This window comes from Amphiura filiformis, chromosome 12, assembly GCF_039555335.1.
Source record: "Amphiura filiformis chromosome 12, Afil_fr2py, whole genome shotgun sequence".
In the NCBI taxonomy this organism is placed as follows: Eukaryota; Metazoa; Echinodermata; class Ophiuroidea; order Amphilepidida; family Amphiuridae; genus Amphiura; species Amphiura filiformis.
In genome coordinates, this window is record NC_092639.1 from 62910777 (window position 1) to 62926415 (window position 15639).

At 37.4% G+C, this 15639-nt stretch overlaps 1 protein-coding gene across 2 annotated transcripts; it reads right to left on the minus strand.

Moving 5' to 3' along the window:
• Nucleotides 1-360: 360 nt before the first annotated feature.
• LOC140166554 (lipoxygenase homology domain-containing protein 1-like) lies at nt 361-15639 on the minus strand. 2 transcript variants are annotated; one of them, XM_072190048.1, is made up of 9 exons: nt 15538-15639; nt 14892-15080; nt 12595-12831; nt 11481-11651; nt 10626-10667; nt 9872-10098; nt 7189-7359; nt 2877-3110; nt 361-2682 (listed from the first exon to the last, which is right to left on the minus strand). In XM_072190048.1, exons 1-6 carry the CDS (start codon nt 15584-15586, stop codon nt 10025-10027), a joined length of 762 nt encoding a protein of 253 aa, XP_072046149.1. In that variant the 5' UTR covers nt 15587-15639; the 3' UTR covers nt 361-2682; nt 2877-3110; nt 7189-7359; nt 9872-10024. The 2 variants fall into 2 exon arrangements, with proteins under 2 accessions (XP_072046149.1, XP_072046148.1); XM_072190047.1 differs by having other exon boundaries at nt 9872-10101.

A 15639-nucleotide genomic window follows, 5' to 3' on the forward strand; every position in this document is an offset into this window, starting at 1 on the left:
GGGAACAATTTTAACTTTTACTGTAAAAATCAGTAGTGAATCAGCCTTGTTTGTACATTGTATTTTATGTTACATGTAATCCAAGAAAACATGTCATGCCACCAAGGCTGTCAAAAGATTAAATAAAGTAGTGAATATGCACATATGTTTTAATATCAACATGTACTACCGCTCTGTCACTCTGCTTTTCCTGTTTTACAGTGTTTTTTTTTTTTTTTAATATACTGGGGGGAAAATTCATGTTCCCCCCCAAATGAAATAAATATAATTCGTGTACCCCCCAATCATAATAGAATTTTTTCGTGTTCCCCCTTCAATCCTCCATCCCCCCCTCTGGCGTAAATAGTGACTGCCCCCTTAGTGACCGCTAGAGGTCAGGAACGGTCATATAGTGTTTTTAAAAGGTAAAGAGCACATTTTAGATGGCACTTACGATTACGATACATTTTCTTGATTCTTCTGTCAAGATAAACAATTTGCCACCATTATTGTCAAAATCAGAACAAGTTGAAATGCTTACCCCTGTACAACCAAATATGTGCCTATTTTGATCAAGAAATGGGGCTTTTGTAGAACAACTCTGTAACGATAAGTACACGCTATACATATCTTGGAAATCCTTGAGATAAGACGAATAATTTGATGTCTTTCAACAATTTTAAACCCCTGTATGATCTATCGTGACCTCTAACGGCACTAGGGGTCAAAATCAAAAATATCTTTACATCTTAAAATAAACGTTGAACTATGTACTAGGTCTACATGCGTGGAAACACTCATGCTTTATCACTAAGTGCAAAAGTTTACCAAATTTTAAAGTCTTTACATTTTAAAATTACTTAACATGTACATAACATCTATAACTTTCAACTTATGAAAGCAGAAGTATATTTCAAAAATGTTAAAACTATATTGACAAATAATATGTACATAACATTATACAGGTTATAAAGTTTGCATATCTATTATAGAGGGTGTACCCATGCTAATTATTGTCATTTTATGCAATTGAGATAATTGTTACTTTTAAATATAATGCCATCTGTCTATTGCAAATACACATTTTCACTTATAGATGTGCATAAGAACTATACATTTCAAATTATATATAAGGTACATTTTACAATAAAACTAATTTCACAAACATTTTAAAAGATCAATTTTCTTTTTTACGTACACAAGTGAGTCGATGGCAAATATGAATTTCATATACAGTAAAGGTACATTTTCTTATACTATATAGTAAAGTTTGAATATCTATAATAAATATTGCTTTGATAATTTCTTTGCAAGTTTATATACCTTCATTTATTTTGACATTCATTATGCATAATTGAATACATGAATACAAAACCCACCCAAGTCCATGGGAAATGATTTTGAGAGAAAAAACTGTGTATCATTTTAATTCCTTCAGTTAGATTTACCTGGTCAACATGGTAAGTTTTAACATGGTTAACTGGTTAACATGGCAAATGAGTTGATTAACCTGTATTAGGTATGACGATTAGCATTTCAGGGACTTCGTGGGATTAATTTTAAATGCTGGACTTGGGTGGTTTTTTGAATCATATACAAAGACAACAATGTTGGAATGAGATTACCACTAGTAAGATAATACAAAATAAAGCACACAGGTATGTATAATGTTGATAAGCATTCTGCCATGTAATATAAACCACACACTTTCCTTTATTAAACCCATTTTGTTTTCAAAAGTCACTCTCCAGCAATGAATGTGTTACAAGACGGAGAAATAAAGTTGTGTTGCAAGTGAACTTTTATACCAACTGGATTTCAATCACTGTGTTACAAGACTCAAATCATGGAATTGGGTGGTTCTTTGATACATGCTATTTTTCACATGCTCAATAGACACAGAGGATGAATTTGAGTTGTTCTTTCATCCATATGACAGGCCTATGTATAGTAACAATTTCATGCTTAACTCAATTTGGCCAAAGTATGGACTTGGGTGGGTTTTGTATTCATATATTCAATTAGCTTAGTTAAAAAACCTAAACAAGTGTGAATTGTGATAATTTATTATTTCATTGAAGATGTGCTGTTTAAAAACGGGCTTTAATTGAGGATGTTATAATTCTGAAGAAAATAAATTTGTCTGGAATTTCCGAATTATTAGTGTCTTTATTTTTTTGTGCAATAAAAGCTTTTTTCCCCGATTTTCAAAATAAACGTTTGGTCGGTGGAGGACAAGCAAACTGCTTGTTTTGGCCTAATGTGGATATCAATAGACTAAAAAGGAACCTATGAATATGCAGTTCTCACGTTATTCGATACAACTTTTTCCATACTTTTCAAAAATAATTATTTTCTGGATAAAATAAGTTTCTATTTTATACACTATTGTAGGTTATTGTGCTGAGTTGAACAAAATCATGCTGGCTGTCAACTCTCAAATCACAGGATCCCGAAGTATACGTAATAAAGTGTACCCATATTTGTCACTAAATATTGATTTGAAATAAATTAACAATGCATTGAATTAAAAGTTTGGGTTGAAAATTTATTTGTTGTAGCTCTTGACTGGTAATTCCCTTTCAATCTTTTTGTCATCTTCGTCTTTTGCAAGCCAGCGACTGCATGGAAACCTGAAACTCTTCCCGATTTTCTGGTCAACTATTTCCACATACTCCAAATGCCATCCGGATTGTAGGAGGGCTACAAATATCAGAATTGAAACGAAAATAATGGTGTAAGACGCTTACTACTAATACTCACTATCGCTACTTCTGCTACTACCATTGAGCATATTTTGTCAAGACACACTTAAATTTGTTTATTACTTTTTGAACGTGTTGAAATTCAATACCGTTTAAAATATTCATCGGGGAACGATGGAGATTACAGCCTACCTGAGTTGTCATGACGGATCCGAATTTTAGTCAGGTTTCCTAAACTAGCAGTTTTGAAGGAAAATATGTCCAAATAATCCTTCTCAAAAATCTTTCCTTTATGTGTGGCCGAATCTTTCAGTTCTATCTCATCTGATGCGTCCCCATTTTCACCAAACATCTGGATATATACGTGAGCATCGGTCCCAGCCTTCACTCTGTCAGTTGTTTTCACTGTTACCTCGTATTGTGTATCTGTATGTCATAATTGAGATGACACAATATTACGACATCTCCTCCCCTTTCGTTGACCTACATAATTATTGGACTGGACTTGCATTTTATTTGGAAAAAAAATATTACAGTATCAGCCCGGGGGGCACTGCAGTGATGAAGGGGGGGGTATCAGGCGCGTCCGTGGACTCTCAAAAGCACCCTAAACAAGTATTTCTGAGACTGAAATTTTCACCCCTAAACAAGTATAAGTAGCACGATTTGCTTCAAGTAGTTGTCTTTTCCCCAACCCTAAACAAGTAATTTATGCAATTATTACCCCTAAACAAGAAACACACAGAAACAAGTGCTTTTAACCCTAAATAAGAAGGTGCTGCCTTCAGGAGCTTTTTTTTTTTTTTTTTCGATGATCTATGGTGTGTCGTAGTAAAAAAATATGCCGGCGGCTCTGCATAGCCAGAGTCTGGTTCAAGAAACATGTTAAAGCTTACCTCACAGGTCATGCAGTATGTCCAATATTTTCAAGATTTTTGTGCCAATAATTTGCCCTTTTTGTATCACAGGTCCAACCCTTTGGATTGAAATATTCGAATTTATTTTTTGGGATTGGGATGCACCCAATTCTCCACATTTCCAAGAGAATTTTGAACTGCAAGTCCAACGCAAATGGACTTAACGTAACGTGCCCCAGTCTGAAAAAATACCCTTTTTACGTGAATTTACGGACGCGCCTGATACCCCCCTTCACCCCTACAGTGCCCCCCCCCCGGAGTATCAGCTCAATGGCTCGGCAAATTTTTGTGATACAATATTGTAATTTTTGCCGTAAAATTGTTTAGAAGTACATGTACAGCTCGACTTACCGTACTTTTCCCAACCAGACAGTCCATGCCAAAATTGTTACTACACCTTTACATTTCATCGAATCTCTTTTTGATGTCTGTCATTTTGAACATCACACTTGAAAGATGTATGCTATGTAGAAACTTTATTTTGCAATTTCATAATTTGCATATTATTAGCATATTTGCAAGAAAAAATATGAAAATCAATAAATACCTATATTTTTCACAATTTCAATATTTTATTAGAAATTAAGCATGTAGGCCGTTTGTTATGACTTGATGAATGAAGCTGTTAAAACAGATTTTGATATTTTTGCTTATTTTTCCTTTTTTGCCCCAAAATGTGTAAAAATCAACATTTTTGGATGACCTATATTTTCTTTTAATATTTATCAAATTTCTTAATTTAGGTATAATACAGTGCAGAAAAAGATGTCAAAAAAATCTGTTAAACAGATTTCCAATAAATTGTTCCATTTTCCATTTTGGGTTAAATACTCAATTTTCATGCGCGGGATATTTGAAACATAAAATGAAAACATGTCCATTGCACTTTTTCCTCGAGATGTACTATAATATCAAGGTTACGGATATATTACAATCCCTTCTTATCTTCACTGATCCATCAGATACCTATTGTTATGAATGATCAATGAAAAGGTTCAGAACTGGGCTACTAATGGTCTGTCAAGTATCTATAGTTATTTTCATGACTGTGTCAACTCAAAAATCATGCAAGGTCGAATGTAGGAAAAGTATGATCAGTTGAGCTGTACAATAGTTAGAAGTTAATACAGTTTGTGGACGAATGAAAAACAGAAGTATATTATATTTTACAAAGTTATCTTGTAATAGGAAAATCACTGAGGTCAAAACCAAGGTTGGAAAGAAGCGCGATGCAACAGTCCAGGTTTTTAAATAATAATGCTATCGGAAGTTAAAGAAGAAACGAAAAGGAGAGAAGATGAAGAAAGAAGTCACTTGGCACCACCGGGATTCGAACCTTAGACCCCGCATGCCAAACACACGATCCCCGACCGGTAGCCACACGGGTAACGCTGCCCCGGGCAGCGATTCTGTGAGCATATAGCACTTAGGGGCGCATTACACCAAATCACTACGCGAAAGGTGCAATGGTGATGATATTATTCATGAGGTTGGCATGCTCTGATTTAAATGAAAGATGATAATCTATTAATGACTAAAATAGTAATGAAATTATACAAATCGATTTCACAAGAAAAGTAGGCGCTATCCGAATTACTGCTAACGGAACAAGTTTTAATGCTAGTTTTGGCATTGAAATAGCGGCGTCGCGTTTCATCATTTTTAATAAAAAACTGAATCTGCAAAGTTAACCAAAATTGAAGCTTAAATGAAAACCCAGTCCTTAATTAATTTAGGAATAACGTAAAAAAGTGAAAAACATTGTCACGCGGGGTAGAAAACGCCGGGTAAAAAAGTTGATTTTTACCTGCTTTTCAATGGAGAAGTTATTTGGTGGTCTACGCCCTTGGGTTGATTGCGTCATCGCAGACCCTGGGTTTCACGCATGCGCCATGGGTTTCATTGTGATTTTTTGTGGTATTTATGGGTGTTAGGGTTAACATAGGCTCCAATCTAGGAAATTTCATGTAATCTAACCCTAACACCCATTGGCGTACTGCATGGGGGGTTACAGGTGTGAAACACCCCCCTTGGATCTGTCCAAAAAATAAAATAAAAATAAAACACCCCCTCCCCACATCATCACACCCCTGGCAACATACGTAGGTAAAGATTTTAATTGTTAATTGACATGGATATATAAATGTTTACACCAACACCCACCCCACATCATCACACCCCACACCCTTACCCCAGCAACGTACTTGAAAGTTTTAATTGTCAACCTCATCATCACGCTTTAAAAAAATGCATCTCTTACACTGCATTGCGCCATGTTATCAGCTGAAAACCGTCAAAACATGGCGCAAGTACGCAAGCACAATGTACTTTTACTCTGTAATCCAAATCTAATCGCTTTTCAAAAGAATATGTTAAAATAAAGCAGAATTAGACAGTATTTTGCATTGAAATAGTGTAAAAATTATGCACCAAATGGCTTCATTCCGGGAAAATTTCCGAGGAGGGAAAACTTGTTCACGAAAGGCTTCAGACCGTCATTTCACAAGTTTTCGGCTTTTTGAAACTAAAACGGTCGGCTAAAATGTTACACACTAATAGTGCCAAAATGGTCCACCAAATCGCTTCAATTAGGTCTTCATTTTGCAAAAGTTAAAGTTTCTTACTTCCGAAGGGGGCATATCCCCCCCCCCCTCAGATACACCCCTACATAGTGGATAAACAAGTTGCTATTTTCGCTTCTGCTTTTGACATTTACCAATTTGTGTTTAACACAATTTATAGGCCTACAATTAACATGATTAATGAATAAATGTTTATGTGAACAGCTCAATAAATTTTGGAAGGCACTTCGCCGCATAAGAAAAAACATTTATCTGGGCAATTAATCAAAGTATCAAACCTATTAGCAACTAAATTCTGCTATTGTTATACTCATATAGAAAGCACCCCAACCCTTTTATGTCTAAGATTATGATGCTGCCAACGAGTATAAAATTTCCGTGATCTAAAAATGGCGGCCAATTTACTAGGTCAAGGTTTAAAAACACACTAAAGAAATGGCAATGAAAAACGCGGCAATAACCATATTAAGTCACGAAATGACTCGACTTCAAGTGAAACGTCGCAAGCTGAACGCGAAATTTTAGCCACAAATTGACCAGCTACTACTTACACTTTGATTCACAACGCTGGCCGTGTTCATATCATGACGTCAATGTAATTTCAAGGACAAATCTATCTCGTTCGAATAAACTCACTCGCTTACAGTTGGTTTTTGCGGAATATCAATTTTAAACTTTATTTTCTCAAAAAAGCAGTCATTTCCATTGTCCTCATAATATTAGATTTCCAATGATATGATGTTGTCCGAGCAAGTATAAAAGACCTTTTTAAAGGTCTTTTAAATGTCTTTTTAAAGGTCTTAAAAGAATAATATATTCTCAATAAAATTTAATGGGATTTGTTACAACATCCATAATTAGAACGAGTGTAGTTAGTAGCTAATTAATTCTGGGTTTTACGAAGGTCTATAAAAATCTACCTCTTTCTTGTTTAACCGCAAGTTAACACGTAATGCAAATGAGATTTTTAAGTACCGTATTGTAGTTCAATGTTAGATTACTAACCAGTGATTTCTCCCTTTTTCGTTTCGTCCATAAATGTTGGTTTCAATTCTCTGCTTATTTGTTTGTCGTCTTCATCTCTAGCCAGCCATCGATTACACGGGAATTTGTAACTCTTCCCGGTACACTCGTCAACGATTCTCACGTATTCTAAGTGCCATCCAGACTGTATGGCTACAGGAAATTAAAAAAATCTTATCGTAGGGCCATCCTTTGCATTTCAGTGTACAAATACTAACTGGTTCTGGTCAAACTCTTCTTAAGTTTTCAAAAATATTGTAAAATATGTTTTATATCATACGTTTTATTATGTAAATCCTTAAGCTTTATTAAAAGTAAATGATCTAGGAAACTATCGTCCAATCAGTCTTCTATCCAATGTTTATAAGCTTTTCACCAAAATCATCACCAATAGGCCCACTTCTACCTTGGACTTCAACCGGCCCCGAACAAACCGGATTTAGAAGCGGATTCTCTATCACAGATCACCTACATGTAGTTAACCAGATCATAGAGAAAGCAAATGAATATCAGCAACCATTGTGTTTGGTTTTCGTAGACTATGAGAAGGCTTTTGACAGCATTGACATTCCAGCTGTACTACAGACACTGGTTGACCAGGGAATGTAGAGCACATAATCAAGGACATATAAAGCAAGTAAACAGCTACCACCTGGCTACACTCTGAGAGCAACAAAATGAACATTCACCGGGGGGTCGACAGGAGATACAATGTCACCAAAACTTTTCAACGCAGCTCTGGAAGCGATCATACAAAAGCTTGACTGGGAAAAGAAATGGATCAACATCAATAGGGATAAGCCACCCATGCGCGTATTTTGGGGGCTTTGGGGCGCTCAGCCCCCCAAGGGTCACAGCAGGGGCGGCAAAATCTTGGGGGCGGCGGGATGAAGAAGGGCGGCAAAAAGGGGCGGGGAAAAATTGGACTATACATTAAAATGTGTTGCTTTTGGGGCGGTAGCGAGCGCCTATAAATCCTTTTTTTTTTTTTTTTTTTTTGCTCTTCACTTTTTCAAATGACCGTAAAAAAAATTGGGGCAACTTTTTCGGGCTGTTGAGGAAGGGGCGGCAAAATTGGATTTTCTTCAGCTCCCTGGGGAAGGGGCGGCCACGGTACGCCACTGCCACCTGAGATTTGCAGATGATATTATAATCTTTGCAGAAAACCCGGATGATCTGGAGTCTATGCTGCAAGCCCTCAACAATGGAAGTAACCAAATGGGGCTGTTGATCAACATGAGCAAGACCAAAAGTATGTTCAGCAGATTTGAGATGTTGTTTATGTTCGACAGATCACCAAGAAGCAAATCTACATTCACCAAATAGCACTAGAAGAAGTAGAAGAATATGTGTACTTGGGCAAGTTGTCAAATTAAGCTACAACCACCATGATCACTTTCCCGAAGTTAGAAGAAGAGTAAGAGCAGGATGGGTGCTTTTGGAAACTTGAATGAGGTGTGTGTCCTCCCAGACATGACATATGGGTCAGAAACGTGGGCCATGACTCAGAGAATGGAGCAGAAGTTGAGAATGGCTCAATACAGTATGGAAAGGCGCATGCTACGGATCACAAAAAGAGATAGAAAAACAAATGATTGGATCAGAAGCATGACACAGGTGACCAATGTCATCCAGACTGTGAAACAAAAGAAGTGGTCGTGGGCTGGTCACCTAGCTAGAACATCAGATGGACGATGGACCAAACTGGTTACAGAATGGATACCTAGAAATGGTACTAGGCACCCAGGAAAACAGAAAGTTAGATGGAGAGATGAAATTACCAGTGGCGTCACCTTGGAGAGTCCTGCAGTGGGTCGACGATGGCTTAGGATGACGATGATGATGTATCAGAGACAGATATACAGTGGTCAATACCAATAAATGGTAGAGCTATTTAAAAATTTAAACACATATTTTATTCATTTCATTACACAGTGTTTCACGCAATGGTGATCTTCAGGTGAATGAAGATCACCTGATGATCGCTACTGCGTTAAACACTGTGTTACAGATTTAACTACACAGTGCTTCACGCAGTGGTGATCTTCAGTGATCTTCATTCACCTGGATATCGCCATTTCGTGTAACCCAACATTTAAACCCATTCTTTCAACCCTTTCTAACCTTCTAAAACGTTTTGTTTGTTCCGACGGATTGCTGATCACCAATACCCCGAGATAAGGCCGACCAACAGACCTCGACGGTAGGGGATGTTAAAGCGCCATGATTTTAACTTTTTGTCTTCAGGAAAATTATCTTGAAGAAATGGACTAGCTGCCTTTTTATTACTTGATATTGAGGTAAATTTGTCATATTGTATCATATTTAGCAATATTCTGGTAAAAATTGTACATTTTGTTAGAATTACTAGCCTAAAACAAAATACTGGCCTATACATTGAAGAATTCGCCAGAGCACACTCACAATGACTTTGTTGGCACTGTTTGAGAGACCCATAGCTGTACAGTGGTACCATAATAATAGGGTTTATTTTTTACAGAGAGGGTTTTGCAACAGCCCCGTTATCAGAAGATCTGTTGCAATATGTGCTTTAGTCGTGTAGGCAAAATGTACGTTTCCTTTTGTTTTTATATGTAGGCATTTACCTTGATTTTTATCATTTCTTGAGAAATTAATGTAATGTATAATACATTTGATGTCGTACCTGAATCGTCGTGCCAAATCCTAATCTTACGAAGGTCTCCCAAACTCATTGCAGTTGTCGTGAAAACATCGGCGTTATTCCTTTCAAACTTGAACAAGTGCGTACGAGATTTTTGCAGTTGCAACTCTTCCGTTGCGTTCTCACCAAATATGTTCAAGAATACGCATGCATCTGTACCTGCTTGCAGAGTGTCACTGGTTTTACCACTATCCTGTATGTCGTAATCCCTACTGAAGAAAAATAAAATAAACCAATGACAATAAAAGAGGTTAATAATAGAAGTTAGAGTTAGAGTAAAGGTAAGTGTTAGGGTGTGTTAGGCATTCTTTCGTTAAATGATTCCAGAGACTCTCAGTAGTACAAAAAGTACTAGCGTACATGTTTTTTCCTCAATATGGAAAGATCATGGCCTTAAAAGCGCAACATGATAGTTCCCTGACAGATGACGTACGATACACAATGCTCATTTTCAAATGTCACCTATATAATAATTAATTATTTATTTTACGAAATTGGCATGACGCAGGTTGTATCAAAGTGAATGTTCTGTTCTCCGTCTGGTTTTGGTGTTTTTGAAATACCTGCAACTTCCAAGCGCACCACTGGATCAACTTGAAATTACCAGGTTATTAAATATTATGTAAAAAAGAAAAACGTCTATGAATTTCAAGTAGATCCAATGATGGGTATGGAAAAGGCGGGCCAACAAACGAATGAGGAAACATCATTTTGATACAGCCTGTGTAAGACATACCGGTCTGTTCGTTTACTCCATCAACATTTTCCTCTTCTATTTCTGAAAAAAAATTAAGTGACGTATTTATCGGTAAATAAAGCAGGCTTATATCACGACCACGGTGACTCGTGATAGAGATTGTATTTTTGACACTACCTATAAGACCGTGGTTTACTTTATTAAGGGTGTCACATTGAAAGCTGGCTCCAACGAATGTGGTGATATAAAAAAATCACTAAATAAATTCATCAGGTTTGGTGATCAACATTATAAAAGATTTCATTGTAACAAAACCAAAATGGTCGGTAGGCATCATCAGAATGATGGTTGTAGATCCTCTTCAGTCGGGATACGTCCAACCGGAAGTAAGGATCTACAACCATCATTCTGATGATGCCTACCGACCATGATAGGCGAAACCGTCAATAGTTAGTTCAATTTTGGTTTTGTTACAATGAAATCTTTTGTAATTAAAAAAAATGTTTTCAACGTTTTCAACCAACATTCAGAATTTCCATATGTGAAAGTTTTAGCTCATTATAAAATTATAAACTCATTTGATAAAATAATTTTAAAGATATTTTGGCGAAACTGTTCTGATTTTGATTTAAAAAAAATTGAAAATTGATCCATACATGCATGTACGTGGCCTGTGCCCGCATAAAAATTGCAAAATTGGACCTGCAACCACTTTTAAACATTTTTATAATGTGAACTGTGGTTTCCGGCAAATCATAGCTAAAAGAGGGAGCTTTTACATATGTAAAGACTGAATGGTGTATAAAAACACATTTTAAAATATCACCACATTCGTTGACTATTAGAGTGTGCACACATGCTAAGAACATGGTCGTCAACCGTGGTTTGCCTTACCTGAAGATACCTTCACTAACTCCTCGGTTGTCTGGACTGCCAATTCTCTTTCAATCTTCCTGTCCTCCTGATCTTTTGCAAGCCATGTATTGCAAGGAAAACTATAACTCTTTCCAAGTTCTTCATCCACAATTTCTACGTACTCTAAATGCCACCCAGATGACAAAAATGCTGTAAAAAATGAAAATTTTGCCACAAATTTATTTAACCAATGTCCTTAATTATAACTGTTATGTTTTTATGAGATGCGTAAACTATACACACATGTAAACCCATCCTAGGCTATTTTACAATATCGTTGATATTCAGTGCCGACGCCGCGTGGGCATGGGGGGGGGGGGGGCAAATGCCTCCAGTCAGAACTCTTGCCCCCTGTTCTGTTGCCCCTTAGTAAAAACCCCAAATTACGAAAATGTCCACTTTTTGCAGTTATTTTGCGCAATTTCAACAAATAAGGTCTTAAATCAGAGCTAAAGAGTACAGGTATTGGTTGCTTGTTTTAATCTTACATATTTGTCTTTATTTAGGATATACAGGGCCAGGGGTGAACACAACTGGTACCTTAATTTTTTGGCTTACTGTATATAGGCATCACCACTGGCCTAAACAAGTAACTCTAAAAAGGAAATGATTTTATCATCATCATCATCAGTCGGCTGCGGAGCAGGCGACTACAAGCTTTCTCCAACTGATGCGATCTTGGGCAAGCGAAACAATTTTGTTTGGCTGCAGCATCCCTTCAGTATCTCCCAGGAGGTGCTGTACATACTGTAAGTACAGTGTCCGTGGCCGTCCCGGTTTCCTCTTCCTAATGTGGTGGAATATAAAGGGCATATTCTTTCACAGGCTCGTCATCTTCAAGACGCAGTATATGGCCGAGAAATTTGAGTTGATGAATCTTGACTCTGGCAACCAGTGAAGTGGTGATGGTCAGATTGTAGATGGTTTCATTTGGGATTTTATCAAATGAATCTAATACATTATTTCTGCCACATTTTTGCATGATTGGCACCATTCCTGGCTAGTCTTTTTTTTTCAGTTTCTCGCGGAATCGGATTTTATGTATTTTAAATGTCAGAATCGTATCAGATTTTAGAGAAGAAATGCAGTCTACCTGAGTTGTCGTGGCGGATCTTAATTTTAGTCAGGTCTCCTAGACTGGTCATGTTTTTGAAAGAGAATATATCCACATAATCTTTCTCAAACATTTTCCCTTTGTGTGTTGCCGACTTTTTCAGTCTTAGCTCATCTGATTGTATTCCATTTTCACCATACATCTGTATGAATACACGTGCGTCAGTTCCTGCTTTCAATCTGTTAGTTGTTTTTACTGTTATCTCGTAGGATGTTTCTGTAAAAGCAAAAGGATCATACGACATCAGATGAGATGAGTGTTATTTCATTCAATATTGTCATGGATTATGTAGTAATAAACCCACGTGTTTGCGCAAATGAAGTCAGTCGCCGATTGATATTCCATAATGCCATAATCATAATTTTTAACCTTTAAATTTGTCACCCTTACTCATTGCGCAATCAAGAGAAGATGTGTAAGAGATTTATGTTTACTCTGTCAATTTGTCCCAAAAAATGACGCCGGCATTTGCACATTTCTTTACATTACTGTCATCTTGTGAAGTAGATTGAGTTGTTTATTCAATACGTTAGAAAACCATTTCTGTGAGTGACTCCATGTTGACATTGGCCAAATAAGCTAAAATGCTGTATTATCGTTCGTAATAGTATACAAATAATACTGCCATGAGAGGTTCTGGTTAAAACTATGGGCCTGTAGTTCTAGAGTTAACATGGTTAAGAGGGTTGGGTCCGGGTGTGGGTTCATTCGTGGAAAAAAAACGCTGTGCAGGGGTCGGGACGGATCCAAATTTGTCCAACGGTGTGTACTGCTCGAGTAGCGGAATTGACTTATCCCACAATTTTAATTTGGGATTGACAGTGTCTCTAGGCTTGTACCATAGTCTGTGTTACAGACCGTGTACCTATATTATCCATAGGGAGAGAAACTACTGGGAACCACACACTCTCGGAAACCATAGTGGGCACACTATGGTTTCCGAGAGTGTGTGCGGCTCGCGGCTCGTACTCGCCGCTTCGCGGCTCGAATTCGCCGGCAAATTGGCAAATTTTTTGCGCTTACCTTAACATTTGTTCCGAGAAACTTAAACTGGGAGCAACAACGATACCTTTAAATTCCAAATTTCGCATTTGTACCTTCCTTCAATGTTCATATTTGATCATTTAGCTTTAAATTCGAGAAATCTGGGAGCTAGACACGCTAATCTCTCCGCTTCAACATGTATTCACTGCCCGATTCACTGATTTTATACCAGCCTCCATCCCCACGTCATCGCTGATCAAAGGGGACCCAAATGTTCATTTTACCCCCACCCCGGGCAGGTAGTGGCCCTCGGCGACACTGTCCCTACATACTCGTCCCACTATGTGCATTTCTCGCGTACTGTCATGTAAGTGCATACGCATATCGTCGTAAACACCAAACATGGACGAATCCGAGATTACTATAAACCGTACTTGTATACTTGTGTGATTTCTCGAGGGCGGGCCCGGAGGCTTAATTTCTTTCTGCAACCATAATGGGCCGCAATATATCACTAACCGCATAGTCCGAGGCAAGGTTCATTATTGTCAGTGTTAGGGTCTTATGGTTAGAGTTAGGGTAAGGGTTAGGGGTTGGGGTTATGGTTAGGGTTAGGGTTTAGGGTTAGGGTTTAGGGTTAGGGTCAGTGTTAGGGTAAGGGTTAGGGTAAGGGTTAGGGTTAGGGATTAGGGTTATGGTTAGTGTTAGGGTAAGGGTTAGGGATTAGGGTAAGGGTTAGGGTTAGGGATTAGGGTGAGGGTTAGGATAATATTCGTATTTATTAGTACTAATATACTAGTAATAGTATATTGTGTGTATGCACTTTATTCCGTAATCAATAAGTATCATAAACAAACACCTTTCTTCCACAACGAATCATAGCACAGTCGTGTAGGCATTAGACTATGGATACATAGGTTGTGGGTTCGAACCCCAGGTAAACCTTTGTAGAATTTTAATTCTATCGATTTCTTTTGATTTTATTACGTAAGAGGAAATAATAATGGTAATAAACTCGTGTTATATCTAGACTCATAGGCCTATAATTACATGTATGTACTATGTGTTATCGCATTGCGGCCCATTATGGTTGCAGAAAGAAATTACGCGGCCCGGAGCGCGGGTAGCGATCAAGTCAAATACGGCTTTGAACTATAGAAGAAGTAATATCGTAATGTTGTTGGATTAATACAAAAAGATGTACACGCTGACAGGTTATAGTTGACTGATATTCTCCAGTATAGGGTAGTCACGGCGATATGTGTGCAGCAATATAGTAAAACAATACTAACCAGCATGGGTCCTTGGGTTTTGATTTTCGTCAGTAAGACCATCAGATATCGGTGTTGCTTCTAATTCTCTGATTATTTTATGATCTTCCTCGTCTCTAGCCAGCCAGCGATTACAAGGAAACTTGTAACTCTTCCTGGTTCTCTCGTCAACGATTCTTACGTATTCTAAGTGCCATCCGGATTGCATGGCTAAAAGAATTCAAACAACTTTAAACAATTAAGGGGAGGTAAACAATGATGAGCAACGAGTGGTAAGATTTGGGGAAGAAGCAATTCGGGAAGCCTAAAATGAAGGCACAAGAAAGTTTGTACATGTCCATGTTTTTTGTGTGTCACAAAAGTCAATCATAATAAAATCAGTGTAGCGACCCAAACATTTCTCTGATCTGCCAAAGTCAAATGAATGGGTAATACTAAATTCTCATGCACATTTACACATATTTAATATATCGTGAAGTAAATTTATACTGGTCACGCGGTAAGAAGGAAATATTCTGCTCAGTTACTCAAATTTTCGTCCGTCATTCGACACGACTGTGATTAAGAAAATCTTTGAATAAAGTATACTCGATGTTTTTGAAAGTTTTATTGAATCTGTTAAGTGAAATCCTCAATACAAAACAGAAAGTCATAGAGTAAAGCTTACCTGAATCGTCATGCCAAATCCTAACTTTGTGTAAATCTCCTAAACTCATCGTCCTTATCCGGAAAATATCGGCGTGATTCCTTTCAAACTTAAGTATGTGAG

Coding starts and splice junctions, on each gene's coding strand:
- LOC140166554 (XM_072190047.1), bottom strand. CDS start 15,586: ATGAGTTTAGGAGATTTACACAAAGTTAGGATTTGGCATGACGATTCA. Junction 15,081..15,537: donor GATTTGGCATGACGATTCAG/GTAAGCTTTACT, acceptor GAATTCTTTTAG/CCATGCAATCCGGATGGCAC. Junction 12,832..14,891: donor AAACCCAAGGACCCATGCTG/GTTAGTATTGTT, acceptor TTGCTTTTACAG/AAACATCCTACGAGATAACA.